Source organism: Manduca sexta, chromosome 19 (genome assembly GCF_014839805.1).
Source record: "Manduca sexta isolate Smith_Timp_Sample1 chromosome 19, JHU_Msex_v1.0, whole genome shotgun sequence".
NCBI lineage: Eukaryota > Metazoa > Arthropoda > Insecta > Lepidoptera > Sphingidae > Manduca > Manduca sexta.
Window position 1 is genome coordinate 7,719,615 of NC_051133.1, and position 14,987 is coordinate 7,734,601.

Here is a 14,987-nt window from a genome sequence, read left to right on the forward strand (position 1 = left end):
AATCATAAAAAATAATCAAAAGCAATGTTTTATAACAACTGTAAATGAAAATAATTGAAAGCCATAAATATATAAGTATTTTAATAACATATAAGGTAGTTTTACGGAACTCTCGACGTGTCAGTCCATCTCGCTCTTCTTGTTTTTTTAACCGTACAGAAAAATAAACACACCTATTGTAATATAAAGAATTATATACTCATTTTAATTGTGTGATCTCATTCCCATCGTAAGCGTTAGCGACATCCCTATAATTACAGTCCAGAAGATTATCACCTGATTATGCAAGTCAGATATTATACAACCTACTCGTCTTACGATCGTACGCTTTAGACGGGAGCGACTTTCTTTCTAGAATAATAATGTAATTACGAAATAAATGTTTAGTTTTACCTCGCCAGTTTGAAAGTTAATTTATTTTTGTTGATAACATTCTAGTTGTAAAAGTGTACAATGCAGGAAGGACATTAATAGAAATACAGATTTTCAGATATTTTATTTCATAAATAAGTTTTAAATTCAAACATTATGCGGAATTGCTTCCAAATATACAGAAACAAATCTATAATGACTGCATAAAATAAGTTTGAGAAAATATAAATGGCAAGCCGTATCTAATAAACAGAATATTTTTTAGAAGTTTGTTAAAATAACTCGATAGAAAATAAATAAGGCACGGTTTCTTATCACAGAATAGCATCTACTTATAAGCTATGTACATATTACTTGATGAATATATAAAAGTGATACACACTTATTTACATGGTACAGTTTAGATCTAGTAAATCTCTCATTGTATAAAGAGGTTAGCTTCGATAAATTATTTTATAAAATCATCGACTCCTCAAATTTTAACACTAGGATATTTATGTATCTGTGTTACAATACACGCTTTTACATATAACATTTAAGTTAATATTGCAATGAGAATATCACTGTTTATCAAAAATAGTTCGATATATTGCTTTCATTCCGCATACGATATCCTACTTTATGGAACATTAAAATATCAAAGCCACTAAAACATTCATACCAACTTCGAACTAATTTTACAATTTATTGTCACCAATTATATGCAAATTTTCGAAAATATTGCTCGAGATTCAATTAACTTAACATTATTGTACTCAAACGCCATTTTATGTACTTTTAAGTAATTTAAACTACGCAAAAAAATACAACCTCTCATAAAGTACTGAAATTATTACGAATTCGTACACTTGAGAAAATATTTTTAATAGTAAATACTAAAACTTTGTGCCTGTTACTAAATATAAGTCTATTTGAATTTACAATATTTAGTACGATCGTAAATGATACAAAACAATCAGCCGCGTTTCTCTCATAGAGCAATTTACTGCACAAGGTAGCGACAAAGTACTTTTTCAGTATCCTCATACATTGTACAAAGTATTTTTTTATTCTACCAAATAAGGTACGACCACAGATTATAAAATTAGAGTACAATGTACCTAATTATAAAGAGTGTGTAGTTTAAATCTGAAATCTCGCACTCTCCGATCGAACCACTTTGGACTGCATTATAAATTGCTATATAAAACTTTAGGATTTTAGTTTCTCGACGAGGGATCTAACATTCTTGAGGCATTCAACCGAGTGAGAAGAATTGCTTGCTCGGTAACTTCTGTTTTTGTTTTTTTAGGAACTCTCTTGCTTGTTTATCGCCTTGTCTTGACTCCAACGCTTTTATTGCATCGCCATCTAGGGAAAATAATTTAATTTATAATTTATCTATCTATACAACTCGAAAAATGTATGAACGCTCAATATAGGACATAATATAATATCAGCCCTGTATTATATACTGTCCCACTGTTGGGCACGGGCCTCCTCTACTACTGAAGGGGAATAGGGCTTAGTCCACCACGCTGGCCTAGTGCAGGTTGGTAGACTTCACACACCCTGAAAAATTCCTAATAGAGAATTTCTCAGGTGTGCAGGTTTCCTCACGATGTTTTCCTTCACCGTTAAAGCAAGCGATAATTCACAAAGAATACACACATAATTTTTTTAGAAAAGTCAGCGGTATATGCTCTTGTGTTTTGAACCTGCGGACATTCGTCTCGGCAGTCCGTTCCACAACCAAAAATGCTATCGCCGCTTTTTATTTATCAATATAGGACATAATGTTTAGTAATCATTATTTAGATTCGAAACGCAGTGCCAAACGTATTAATTTCCACAAGGTTGTCGGCAAGCAACAGGTGTTTTGGCGCAAATTGATGATACAACCAAATAAACACCCCGAAGCTGCCCTACTCATCTGCTTACAACATTATTGACCTTAACCAGTTTTATCACATAGTTGACAATTACGGCCACTCAATTAGTAAATAAATTAGTGTTTACCAAAATTGGTAGGTCTTGACAAAGCCAAGTGTTGTTGGGGTAGACTGCTGATGGGCGAGGAGGTGTCTGGCACCTCGCTGAAGGGCAGGTACGCCTCGCCAACAAACGTGTTGCTTAGGCTGAACGTGTCCTTATCCTTGATCACGAAGTGCATCAGCCCGTCTGCGGTGTGACGCTGCGACTCTGACAGGGGGCTGGTAGATAAATGACATTTACAGTTACAATTGTTTGCCAAAAAAGGGTGCATTTCGGAAAAAATATATTTATGTTAAGGCGATACCTCAAGGTCCATTTTCATACATTTTGTTTCACCTTTAATCTGGGTAACTAAACAAGTATTGGCAAGTAAAGAATTTAAATTCACGTCTAGTTAGTGATTAGTTCTCGCAGTAGAAAGAAAAACGTAAAAATAATTAATAATCATGGATATTTCTGCCTTTAAAATTTCGTCATATTAAATTTTAAAGGCCGAAATATCCATGATTATTAATTATTTTTACGTTTTTCTTTCAACTGCGAGAACTAATCACTAACTAGACGTGAATTTAAATTCTTTACTTGCCAATACTTGTTTAGTTACCCAGATTAAAGGTGAAACAAAATGTATGAAAATGGACCTTGAGGTATCGCCTTAAATAATTGAAGGTTCGACAATCTTTTGTTTATAGTTTTTGTAATTGTTGAAATTACTAATTAAAATCATTTGAACATTTGTTTTAACGATATATTTAATCTAATGGGTTCGTTATTCCAATTTTAATGGTTTTGCTGAAAATTTTAAGTATGACCCTACATTTTTACGTGAGTTATAAATATTGATACAATGATTCGGGGCGAAATAAAAGTTCACATTCGAAATCACAGGTCCGTGAGCCACTCTGTAATAATTAACATGTAGTAACTCACATGATAAACATTTCGTCGTACAGCGGGAACAGATTCTTGCTGTGTGTTTGTGTCTTGGGTTTTACGACGTTCGCGAACGAGTCTTCCGGCAGCAACGCCACTCGCACGTATGAATCGCACAAACCTAAACATCAGATATTGTTTTAAATAGAACGTTTGAAGAAGCCGCGTTAAAAGAAACAAGATTTTTCCTAACGCAAATCGTATGGACCTGCCATAAAAACAAACATACTTGTAGCTAAATAACAAATTAATAAAAATAATATTTTCATCTTTTTTGGGTTAACCAGCTAAAAACTACTTTTAATTTGTAATATATTAACATCAGAAGATAATATTGTGATTTGAAATATGATAAAAATATTATAAATGGGTCACCATTAGAATCAGTGGGCATCAAGTTCCTCGCGTTCATAACCTCAACCTTTAGGTTATCGTCTATGAACTGAGCTCGTACGGTCAACATGCCCATCTTTGGTTCAGTTATTGCCTGTTGCTCTTGCCATCTTTCCAAGTGGTATTGATGAATTAACTCCCTTGTCTCCATGCCGTGTAGTTTCAATAGATATTCCACCCTCTTAAGTGTATCAGACGAGTACATTTCTTTATTATCTTGACGGAACGATCGTATCATTATCTTTAGGCACTCGTGAAGATTCGAGAAGAAAGCTGGCGGACGACGTTTCTGTAATATTATTAGTATATTGATTTGGTGGTTATTGATAACAATTAAAATTTAGATTTATTCACCATAGTGGAAAAAATATGCTTGATAACTTAAAAAAGCACACACCAACAAATTAATTGCTTTGATTGATATAAATCAATCCACATTCTAACATAAAATAATTTACCACCACCGATATGAAACGATACACAGGCATACAGCATAGGTCATTAATTGTATTATGATAAAACCCATCACCGTGCAGTAATTATTGTCATAGAAAATTTCCATTAAATATACGGCAGGGTCATGCAAGTAAGGCATGCGATGATAGGTATTAATGTTCTGAAACACCTAATCGTGTCTTCTTTTAAAATATTTTCTATAAGATATTCTACGCGTACAGAATTAATTTATGTGGGTATATTTTATTAAAAATATTTTTTTCTTTTTTATCCAATTTATACCTTTTAAACAGAAAAACATTTCACATGCCACAACAAATTTGGAAAAACCGACGTACTTTGGAGGTTTCAATATATAAATTTATAATTGCGCACAATCACAATTGGCCAGCATTGTACTCAAACAAGCTGCATTTTCACTTTACCATCTGTAACTCGGTAATTTTAACAAACTTTAACAACAACCTAAACATTATTGTCGTTAATTAAATATTATAAAATAAACCTAATTAAAATATTGTCGTCAATATTAATTAAATCATTACGTTCGATATTTAATTTCACTGCGTAATATCCAAAATAAGTAAAAAAAATACTATTTAAGTAAATTTACCGAGCTACAAATATCTTTGGAACTAAACTTTCAAAATTCCATACATTTTACTAAATTCATAGAGCCGTGTATAAAACTTGAAAATATAGTTCCATATAGACAACATAACATAAATAACGTGCTTCTACAATGTGTAATGTTACCGCATCTAAGTTGGCGGCTGCAGATTTGCTCAAGCGTCTCGGGTCGATATATCGAGTTATCTTTGCCCTTCGGTGCTATCAAATAACAATAAATCAAAATAAACAGAAATGTAATAAATTATTATATAATAATGGACTTAATTGGCATAGGCATGGCCTTATTGTAATCATTCATTTTGAAACAAAAATAATTGCTCTAATAAAATAATTGAATATAATTTATTGTGTAGTGCACACATCTAATGTTTTGCGGGGACGTGCATTATAGAATGCAACATTATTTACCCGAAATATTATATAGCCAGGGGAGATTTTATTTTTTCCAAAATATCTACGTCTAAACAAGCGGATACGGTTGGAGAGTTTCTCTTTCTACAAATGGAAATTAGTATGTTAGTGTTACGAAATAGTTAAAAGTGACATCCAGTGAAAAAACATTTCGAGAATATACATAAATAATGAAATGTGAAACCAATTTGTAATGACTTATTTCTTATAAAATTTTGAAGTTATTTAACAAACGAGGAAGACAAGCGATCAAGGACAGCAGCAAAGTACCAGTAGACCACTCTATTTGAACTGACCCTTTGTTGCTATCGGTAAAATAGGCTACAACGTGGATCTACCATTTACCATAGCCATCTCCTAATATTAAAACTTACATTGTTATACTATTTTTAAAGGTGATAAAGTCACAATAATTATATCATAAAATAAAATAAGAACAACTAGGAATGAAAATGGTTTCACACAAGTTTTTCACTGGCACTTTTGTTAATACTTAATATTAGTTACATTTTTGAAATGAAATGTTAGTTTAAACCAATTAGATACTTAATAAAATCTACCTACGCAACTCTACAGCTGGTAATGATTAGGTCAGACTATTTAACTTATAAAAAACTAACCTCCAAATTCGCCTGTATAAGTTCATATAGAACTTCACCTAGTTGTTCCCATACTATATCGAGGGTCCTGGAAAAGTTTTCGTTGTTCAGATGTTGGTAAAGTGTGTCCAGATTTGCTTCAAGGTAGCGCATGACGCGGTCCATACTCGAACAGTCCTGGTGGAGTAACTCAGCGCCCTCTACTAAGAAACGGGTTATCGACGGCATCATCTGTAATTTTTGGTAATATATTTTACATGCAGCTTTAACAACGGATATCAAAAAATAAAATAAAATAGGTGTCAACGTTTCAGAAAATACATATTACAATTTATAGCTATTCTATTAAAATATATTTATTTAAATTAAAAAAAAATATTGGTTAAGCCCACATTTTAAATTCTGCAATTTAAGAAAACGCTTACCTTTTTAATCATAATTTCTAACAAGTCTACGATTTTATTCTTGACAGTATCAATTGCATTGGCGATTACATTCTGTAATGTTTCCTTACATCTGTAACAAAAAAAATATTTGTCTAAAGAAAAAAAATTGCACATAAGTAAAAACACTTGTAAAAAATCTGCAAAAAGGTCAGTTTATAATAAACAGAGAGTTAATAAAAACTATAAAATAAGAATACGACAAAAAAAAGTGTTCGAATTTCAAACAGCTATTACCTCTGCGCCTCAATCGGTGATCTGGCCTCACACATTTTCTGTATGATCTCTTCCATTCCGAGTTCTTCCACAAAAGGCTCTAAGCTTTGCCGCACGTAATCGATATTGTTGATCGCCACACACCACTCGTTGGTCACTTCAAACCGTTCTTCAAACACATTGCTTACCGTTCCAACGCTGTCGACGCGATTCGCCATCTTATCTGAATAGAACACGCAGCACCGGCAGATGTCCTGCAAATGATATTGCTTTTAATAGATTTACTTTGTTACATTTTACCTTATAGATGTAAGATATAGTAAGTTATTTCTTTGACATTATAAAAAATTTCACATGGAAAATAACTTTTATACATTGAACCTTGAATTAGGCTAAATACTAAATTAAAACAACTCTTCAAAAATACTTACATCAATAATTTTAGCCACGAAAGTGTAGCACCCTTCGACATCAGGCCACGCTAACTGCTGCCAGAATATTTTAATTTGGTAGAATATCGCCAAAGTGTCGACACCAGAGCTACTATACTTCACGTTAGTGTCAACTGGCACTAGATTGTCTAGATCTACGGCCTTTTCAATGCGCACAAGGGCTTTGTAGGCGGCGATGTCGAGCCACTGCGCCACGCCGCCGAAGAACCATGAGTGGAACTTCGATATCGCGTAGGAACTCCATTCAGTCTCATTTAAACCTTGCCCTAACCTGAGAAATGTTAATTTAAAATTACATCATTGAAATAAAATAGGTAAGTGGTTAAGTCATATTGTTTTTGTAATTAAAACATACATGGAATAGAGAGAATGATATAATAATCGATATAATTAACATTAAGAAACATAATAGCGCGAGTTCGCAATCCATTACTTTACAACAAAGTCAGCTCACGTTAAGTCACGATCACTGCCTAGTCTTTACAATAAAGTTTATCAAATAACATTCGATACTCACATCAAAAACCTCTGCAACGCTAAATACAGTTCGAATAATGTTGTGCCCATCGCCAAGGGTTCGTTGGACACTTGCGGTGCCCCAAGCCCGGTCTGCCCATTGATACCGCCGGCTAAATGCACACTATTAGTCGAACCTTCGTTGTATTGCAACCTTTTCAGACTCTTACACACTTCTATCACGTCTGGTTCCACTAAAGATGCAATTTTGCTTTCATATAAACCATACAATGCTTTCGTGTAGGGGAAGTTCATTATTCTGGAAAGAAATGTAAGTATGACAACACTCATCAAAACGCCATTGCTTTGTGACATTAGTGAAGAAATTTTTGTGGTTACTACACTAGTTACAGTTCTGCCTGTCTTCGAAAAATGCAGGTGTGAGGTAATGTCACGTTAAAATTATTCTGAAATACTTACTCAATAAAAACTCTGTCGTAGAACTCGACAGCCCTTTGCAAATCGGAGCGCACCAACTGTATAACCCTTATTAAATGCTGAAGCCTTGCCTCTTCCGTGTTGTCCTTACACTCGTTATTATCCAATATGTGGACAAACCAATCTGATGCACCTTGGATAACCGCCTGATTTAATACTTCGTATACATTCAACGTTGATCCATCGTGCCTTAACCATCCATACAAGTTTTCTGGGAACAAGTTCACTGTCTCCGGTACGTCCAAAACTGACAATTTGTATAGGATCTTAAGTACTTCTCTTAAGGTCTTCATAACGTTTTTGTCCCCGGCGGTTTTTTTCCTCAGTTTTCGGATGTGGCTGTAGCACATTGGAAGGAGTTTTTTAGCGCCGTCCCAGAATAGCTTAACATCCTCTTCAGAGACGAGACCTTAAAAACAAAAAATATAATTCAAATATAATTTAAATATATCACAATAATATTACGACCAGAGTGATAATATATTGTCATGTAGCAAAATAAGAAATAAAATGATAGAATCACTACAAGGTACAACTACTCACCAGATTGCAAAGGTTTTGTGATTTTGTCAAGCAACTCGTTGAAGAGGGTGAAGCTGAGAGGATGGTCGACGGTGACTGCGCAGTACACAGACCACTGCACCAAACAACTGTCCAGTGGCGTAAGCCCGCTCTGAGCGATATGCTGCGTCAGAATCGCCTCTGCAGGGCCACTGAAGTTACCGTTCCACCAGTAATGCGCAACCTACAGACAAAAGTCACCATTACAGCCAAAATATGACCAGTCCTATTCTTACCCGAGGGTAACAAGAGAATATTAAGAAATTAATTTAATTTTGTAAACTTTATATTTGGCAGACAAATTAAAATATTAAATAAATTTCGAAAAATGCACTACGAACTTAATTCTTACAATTAATTTATTTAACGACTTTTAGAGTGAGGTGAAAATGTAAGAAAGCACTAAAAAATATTTTTAATTCATTTATTCTCTAAATGTCATCAACCACACGACTAGGTACAAATATATTTTCACAAATAAAACCGTACGCATTAAGACTCCTAGGTAGGTACTATAAAAATATATCAGTATGGAAATGTTTCACATTCAACAAAACTCTTTACTGTACCAGTGATATATGTAGGTTAGCATCATAATATGATGATGAAAGCTCGCCTGTTTCTAGTTTATTACTATTGGTCTTTATGTTTGTTTTCAATATCACTGGCAGTTCATAAAACATTTCATGACGGAAATAAAAATTTGAAAAGAGATCAAATTAGAATAAAGGTAGGTCATAACTAATCATAATCTATGGACATGATTTATAGCAACTTGTTGAAAAAATCTATAAAAATATTACAATACGAACTCTAGCTATAACTCTACCTATCCGTTAAACCTAACCCATTAAACCGATTTTGATGAAATTTGAATAGTAAGCTTGAACCTAAAGAACGAGGCTATTTTTATCTATACTATTATATAAAGCTGAAGAGTTTGTTTGTTTGTTTGAACGCGCTAATCTCAGGAACTACCGGTCCAAACTGAAAAATTCTTTTTGCTTTGGATAGCCCTTTATTCGTGGAGTGCTATAGGCTATATATCATCACGCTATACCCAATAGGAGCGGGGCAGTAATGGCTAATCTCAGGAACTACCGGTCCAAACTGAAAAATTCTTTTTGCGTTGGATAGCCACTTTATTCGTGGAGTGCTATTGGCTATATATCATCACGCTATACCCAATAGGAGCGGGGCAGTAATGGTTAATCTCAGGAACTACCGGTCCAAACTGAAAAATTCTTTTTGCGTTGGATAGCTCTTTGTTCGTGGAGAGCTATAGGCTATATATCATATACGCTATATTCAATAGGAGCGGAGCAGTAATGGCTAATCTCAGGAACTACCGATTCGAACTGAAAAATATTTTTGTGCTGAATAGTCCTTTGTGGAGTGCTCAAAGTTATATATCATCACGCTATGACCAATAGGAGCGGAGCAGTAATGGCTAATCTCACGAACTACCGGTTTCAACTGAAAAAATCGTTTTGTGTTGGATAGCCCTTTATTTGTGGACCGCTATAAGCTATATATCATCACGCTATGACCAATAGGAGCGGAGCAGTAATGGCTAATCTCAGGAACTACCGGTTTGAACTGAAAAAATCTTTTTGTGTTGGATAGCCCTTTGTTCCTGGAGTGCTATAGGCTATATATCATCATGCTATAACCAATAGGAGCGGAGCAGTAATGAAACATGTTGCAAAAACGGGGAAAATTATGAGTTTTGAGAGCTTCCGTTGCCTGCGCTGCGTAAACGGTTAAAGTTATGCAACAATGATGTATGACGGGATTGTTTCACTTAAAAAAGTTCTAAATAATATAACAAAGTCCCCAGCTGCATCTGTCTGCCTTAACGTGTTAAACTCAAAAACTACCTAACGTATTAAGATGAAATTTGGTATGGAGACAGTTTGAGACCCTGGGAAGAACATAGGCTCCCGGGAAACTACTATTTTTATAACGGAAGACTTTAGCCTGAAAAACTTTATAACGCGGGCGGAGCCGCGAGCAAAAGCTAGTAAGTAAATAAAATCATTGTAAAATATGCCGTATGCAATAAATCATCATGACTATTAATAAACTTCCAATTAGCTGAATCACTTGTCATGGCTAACATATTTTAACTTTTAATGCCTATGATACGTGTCTAAGGCGTGTCTAAATAAAACTATTGGTAACACTAAAAGCTTGGTTCTTATTGTAACGAATGTGAATGAAAATGAACTCATTGTTATTTTAAGTCGTTCATGGAATGCTAGGATTATATTTCTTTCCGTCACCTGTCTCGTCAATCTTCTATTTTAAGAGGTTTCTCATGAGTCCATTATTATAAGCTGCTCGTTATAGAATATAATACTATAAATTATATAATACTATGCCATAAATTCGTAACACATCATTTATGGATTGAAAATATCAATGTGTAATAAGTATAGTCGGGTTATGAAAAAACTAAATTAAGACGAATACTGCGCTTGTGAAAAAGGTTCCTTAATATAATTAATTCCTTTCTTGGATCTTGTAATAGCTACATATTAAGTATTTAGTACATAAACAAGATTACCTTAGAGTTTTCAAGTTCATGCAGCAATAGTATCCTTAGTAAATGCCTGTGTTCCTGTGCTGCCACCTGGTTGTTCTTCTGGGATGAGAAACTAAGCCGTGTTTTGATCACGCCCTGCTTGCGAAGCTTACTTTTCTTGTTCAAACTGTACCAAGTGTTCAACCCGCTTGCTGGGATTGACTGAAATATACAATGGTAGGTAAATAGATAGGTTTACTAGGCGACTGTGAAGAATAATATATCTATAGTTTTTGTTGATCGTAAATACGGGACTCTATGCCGTAAATTTGCTTTATCTTTCTTTTACGTGTGATCCAGGCAATATATTTTTATATATTATGTTTAAATATCGAAACTAAAAACGTAAACGACATTTATTTTTTCTTTCCTGCACTACATTCCAATTCACGTCAGACTTTACGGAGTTAAGGCGAGAGCGATCTTTAGTTGTCGGTTAAGAGGTAAATATGGTTTATTTCAAGCAACGAAGGTGAAGACAGGGCGGTAACGACTCACCTTGATTAGAATATTCGTGGTACCGATGAGCTCATTGTCATGCTTTCCAGTTGAAGCTGTGATGACGATCTCCTTCATTAATTTCCTAAAACCTTTAACACCTTTTACGTCCATTATCTTCGTCATTTTTTCTTTCACCGTTTCCGCTGGATCAAAATCCCTGGAAAAATTTGTGCATTATGAATCAAACCATATGATACAACTTATGCAAATTGATAAAAACTGCTCAATTGTTTTAAATGAGCAGAAGACCTATATAATATGTCGTCGGATTCTACGTCAATTATGATCTCGACTTACCATACTTCCAAAATTAATGAATCTTCTTGGAAATTTCCTGGCATGGGCCTGAAATAAAAAACATTTGAGATAAGTTTTGATGTTTCACACTAACGTTTGACGCGTCAGAACCGATTTGCTAGCACTTTCAAGTGTAAATATTATAAAATGTAACAGTACCTACATATGAAGGCTGTCTTTAAGTTTTGTTTATTACTTTACTACTTTCGTTTTTAACAAATTTTTTGTAGGCTTGGTCACACTGTGCTCTGATACAAAAAAACGTAGCATTTCCAACCGCTTTAAATCTTCGAAATGTTCTACATTACCCACCAAAAGCAACAAGAAACATAAAACTATAACCATTTATAATTTTACCGACACACTTAATTATGTTTTTATTTACGCTAAGTGCGGCGGTCACTGACCCGCATACCTCATTTTTGTTTACTTCGTCACGAACAACCTGTGGTGTGCTAAACAAAATCTTAGTAGGTCACGTGAAAAATGTAAATAAATAAAACAAGCTAGATTTCAAAGAACACGTCCATTTAACCCTACTTATTCAGACTTTTTGGTGCTTCCATTTCCTCTTTATCTAGAAATGCTACATATTTCAATTTACGTACGGTTTTGGAATTCTTCGCTGCTCCCTAATTAATACAAAATAAAAATAAAAAATAAAATAAAATACTTTATTTATCACGTAGGCGAACAAAGTTGCACTTATGATACGTCAAAACAAAGAATAAGAATAATTATTATTTCTAAACAACTATTAAAATTACTTATATAACTATGAACATTTTAAATTAGGGATAAAGTTTATACAAAAGACAAGGTACAAACCGAAGTAATCAGCTCGGGCTGGCAAGTAGGGGGAAATAGAAGGGTAACGCGTCGCGATCCTCACCGGCGAGGACATGAGCCCTAGCCTAGCTAACCTACCAGCCTTTCACTGGCTACAACCTACTTATTACTTTGACTGTGACTATTTTTATCAAGCAAACTCACGATGTATCTTATTTACACTCAATTATTAGAACACCATTAAATACCTTAAAACACTTAAGTTAATAATACTTACAATGAAAAATGCTCCTCCCAGACCGGATTCAGTGTGCCAGATTTCACAGACGTGTTGTAACGATGAGCCGAATTCGACATCAGATAAATGGTAACGAATGGATCACTCAGCCCCGTAGGATCTTTGGGCACAAGATCTCTGGCTTCCACAATCTCTACATTCAACATCAGCTCTGGTGGTTCCTTGGCCTCAGCCATCGTGAACAGTTCTGTGTGCTTGTCGTTGGATATTTTAAATGCCTCTTGAACGTAGGACAGCATCGCATCCTGTTCCACGTCGCACTTCACGTCACATCCCCACATTGTGCAGAATTTCATAAAGAATTTCCAAGTAAAGCTCATCGATCTGAAAAACCCCTCCATTCATTAATAAAACAAGGAAAATAACATCAAGCAATTATTCTAGTAATGCAACATAACATTCATTAAATTATATAACCATAGTTATTTTATCAGGAATGGAAAATGATGACGATCAAATGACATTAATATGCATAAAATCATTTGCCAGGAAATAAGATCGACAAATAATAATATAAACAAATGATTATGCAAAAAACATATTGTATCACTTCCTCCACGTTCTTAATAATAGTTATGTATGGAATAATTTATCAAAACTTATAGAGAAACTGTAATAATAAATGCTATTTTAACATATTTTTTTAAAATTACGTACTGATGAATCATAATAATATCGCAATTTCATAAACCAATAACCAAATAAAAGAACACGACAACTACTGCAGTGCTGTTACAAGACCAACTGAATGAATCATGTCATCAAAGTATGGGGTGTCGAACACCACCGGAACCAAAACGAAAACGCGACTAACTTCGAACGACGTTTCATAAACTAGGTGAGTATGTTTGCACCTACCCTTACAATGTGGTGGGGTTAGTGCGCCGCCGTGGGAACCATATCGATCTGATCGCCTGGACATGGTTTTGATTAGTCGCGTGCTTGCTCACGATCTATCTACTATTGTATTTGTTTAAAAGGTGAAAAATTGCCTTAGAACTGTTCCATTCGGCAATGAATTATTCATCGCCGAATAGAATCTATATTCCACGATTAAGATCGTAGAGATCTCCCACCAATTAAACTATTTTGACATATTTGATTGCGAAAATGCCAAATTTAATTTGCATCATGAATGTTCTTGTGTATTTCATACCCTAATCCACTCGTGTAAAATATATTATTTCATCCGATCATTCCTAAAGTCTTCCCAATTAATATATTTGTCATGTTTATAACATACAAAAATTACGCCCACGGATCCCTTTCAAAGTGTGAGTTCAACTAACAAGAATTACTATTATATCATTCCTTAATTTAACTTTAAAAATATACAAACACTACAGGCAATTTTGGCACGATTGATAGTTAAAGTTATAATTTATCCAATTAAAGATTTTATAAAAATATAAAATTATGAACACGCGTAATTGAATAAACATTATCACAAAAAAAAATAACAAACCAACAGTACACACGGTCATAGACTGTATCATGAGGCTGGTCTGTCTCTCCAGTAACTCTTTCTTCACGCCCCTGAACCTGGTGCGAAGGGTTCCCGTATTACTCATTTTGTTATGTCACAACACAGCGACTAGAGACACTTGCGTACTACACACAATTCCTTTGCCAAGAAAACATAACCCATAACACATTTTCACTCTCGCGCAACTAAACACGCAAACTTCCACACGCACGGAAATTATTCATGGTGGAGAATCCACCAAACAGAATGAATGTGGGGAGAGCTGGCAATGCACTGGCGAAGTTCGGCCGGGACTCGAGATTCAACCCGCACTGCCGCCAAAATCTATTTTTGCAAAGCGCCGCCAACGAAGACTAATGCGATCTCAGCTAAATAATAAAAAAAAAGAATTATCCAAAATAATATAATGATAGTAAATTATGTCAGACTGTGCAGAAATGTTTCAATGCAGTATTTAGTACCGCCTACTACCTTTTACATAAGCTCATACTGTAAATATGTTTGCAGTGCACTGTGCAGTAAGCAGACTACAAAATCGGCTGAATTATGCATTCTATTATACTAACCAGAGGCATGGTAATATAATTCATAATATAGCACTTTCTGATCAACGTTCGTACAACAGCTATTCA

General features: G+C 34.5%; 1 protein-coding gene across 1 annotated transcript in view; it reads right to left on the minus strand.

Moving 5' to 3' along the window:
- Nucleotides 1-479: 479 nt before the first annotated feature.
- The window catches only part of LOC115444030 (protein unc-13 homolog 4B), a 43,708-nt gene continuing 29,200 nt past the window's right edge, over nt 480-14,987 (minus strand). Inside the window, 17 exon segments of the mRNA XM_030169642.2 lie at nt 480-1,722; nt 2,371-2,564; nt 3,277-3,400; nt 3,655-3,961; nt 4,885-4,959; nt 5,793-6,002; nt 6,197-6,287; nt 6,452-6,684; nt 6,862-7,153; nt 7,400-7,657; nt 7,819-8,245; nt 8,380-8,581; nt 10,967-11,146; nt 11,483-11,642; nt 11,783-11,830; nt 12,849-13,138; nt 13,140-13,193. Of these exon segments, the coding sequence (XP_030025502.2) occupies nt 1,610-1,722; nt 2,371-2,564; nt 3,277-3,400; nt 3,655-3,961; nt 4,885-4,959; nt 5,793-6,002; nt 6,197-6,287; nt 6,452-6,684; nt 6,862-7,153; nt 7,400-7,657; nt 7,819-8,245; nt 8,380-8,581; nt 10,967-11,146; nt 11,483-11,642; nt 11,783-11,830; nt 12,849-13,138; nt 13,140-13,193 (3,258 nt within the window). The 3' untranslated portion in view covers nt 480-1,609.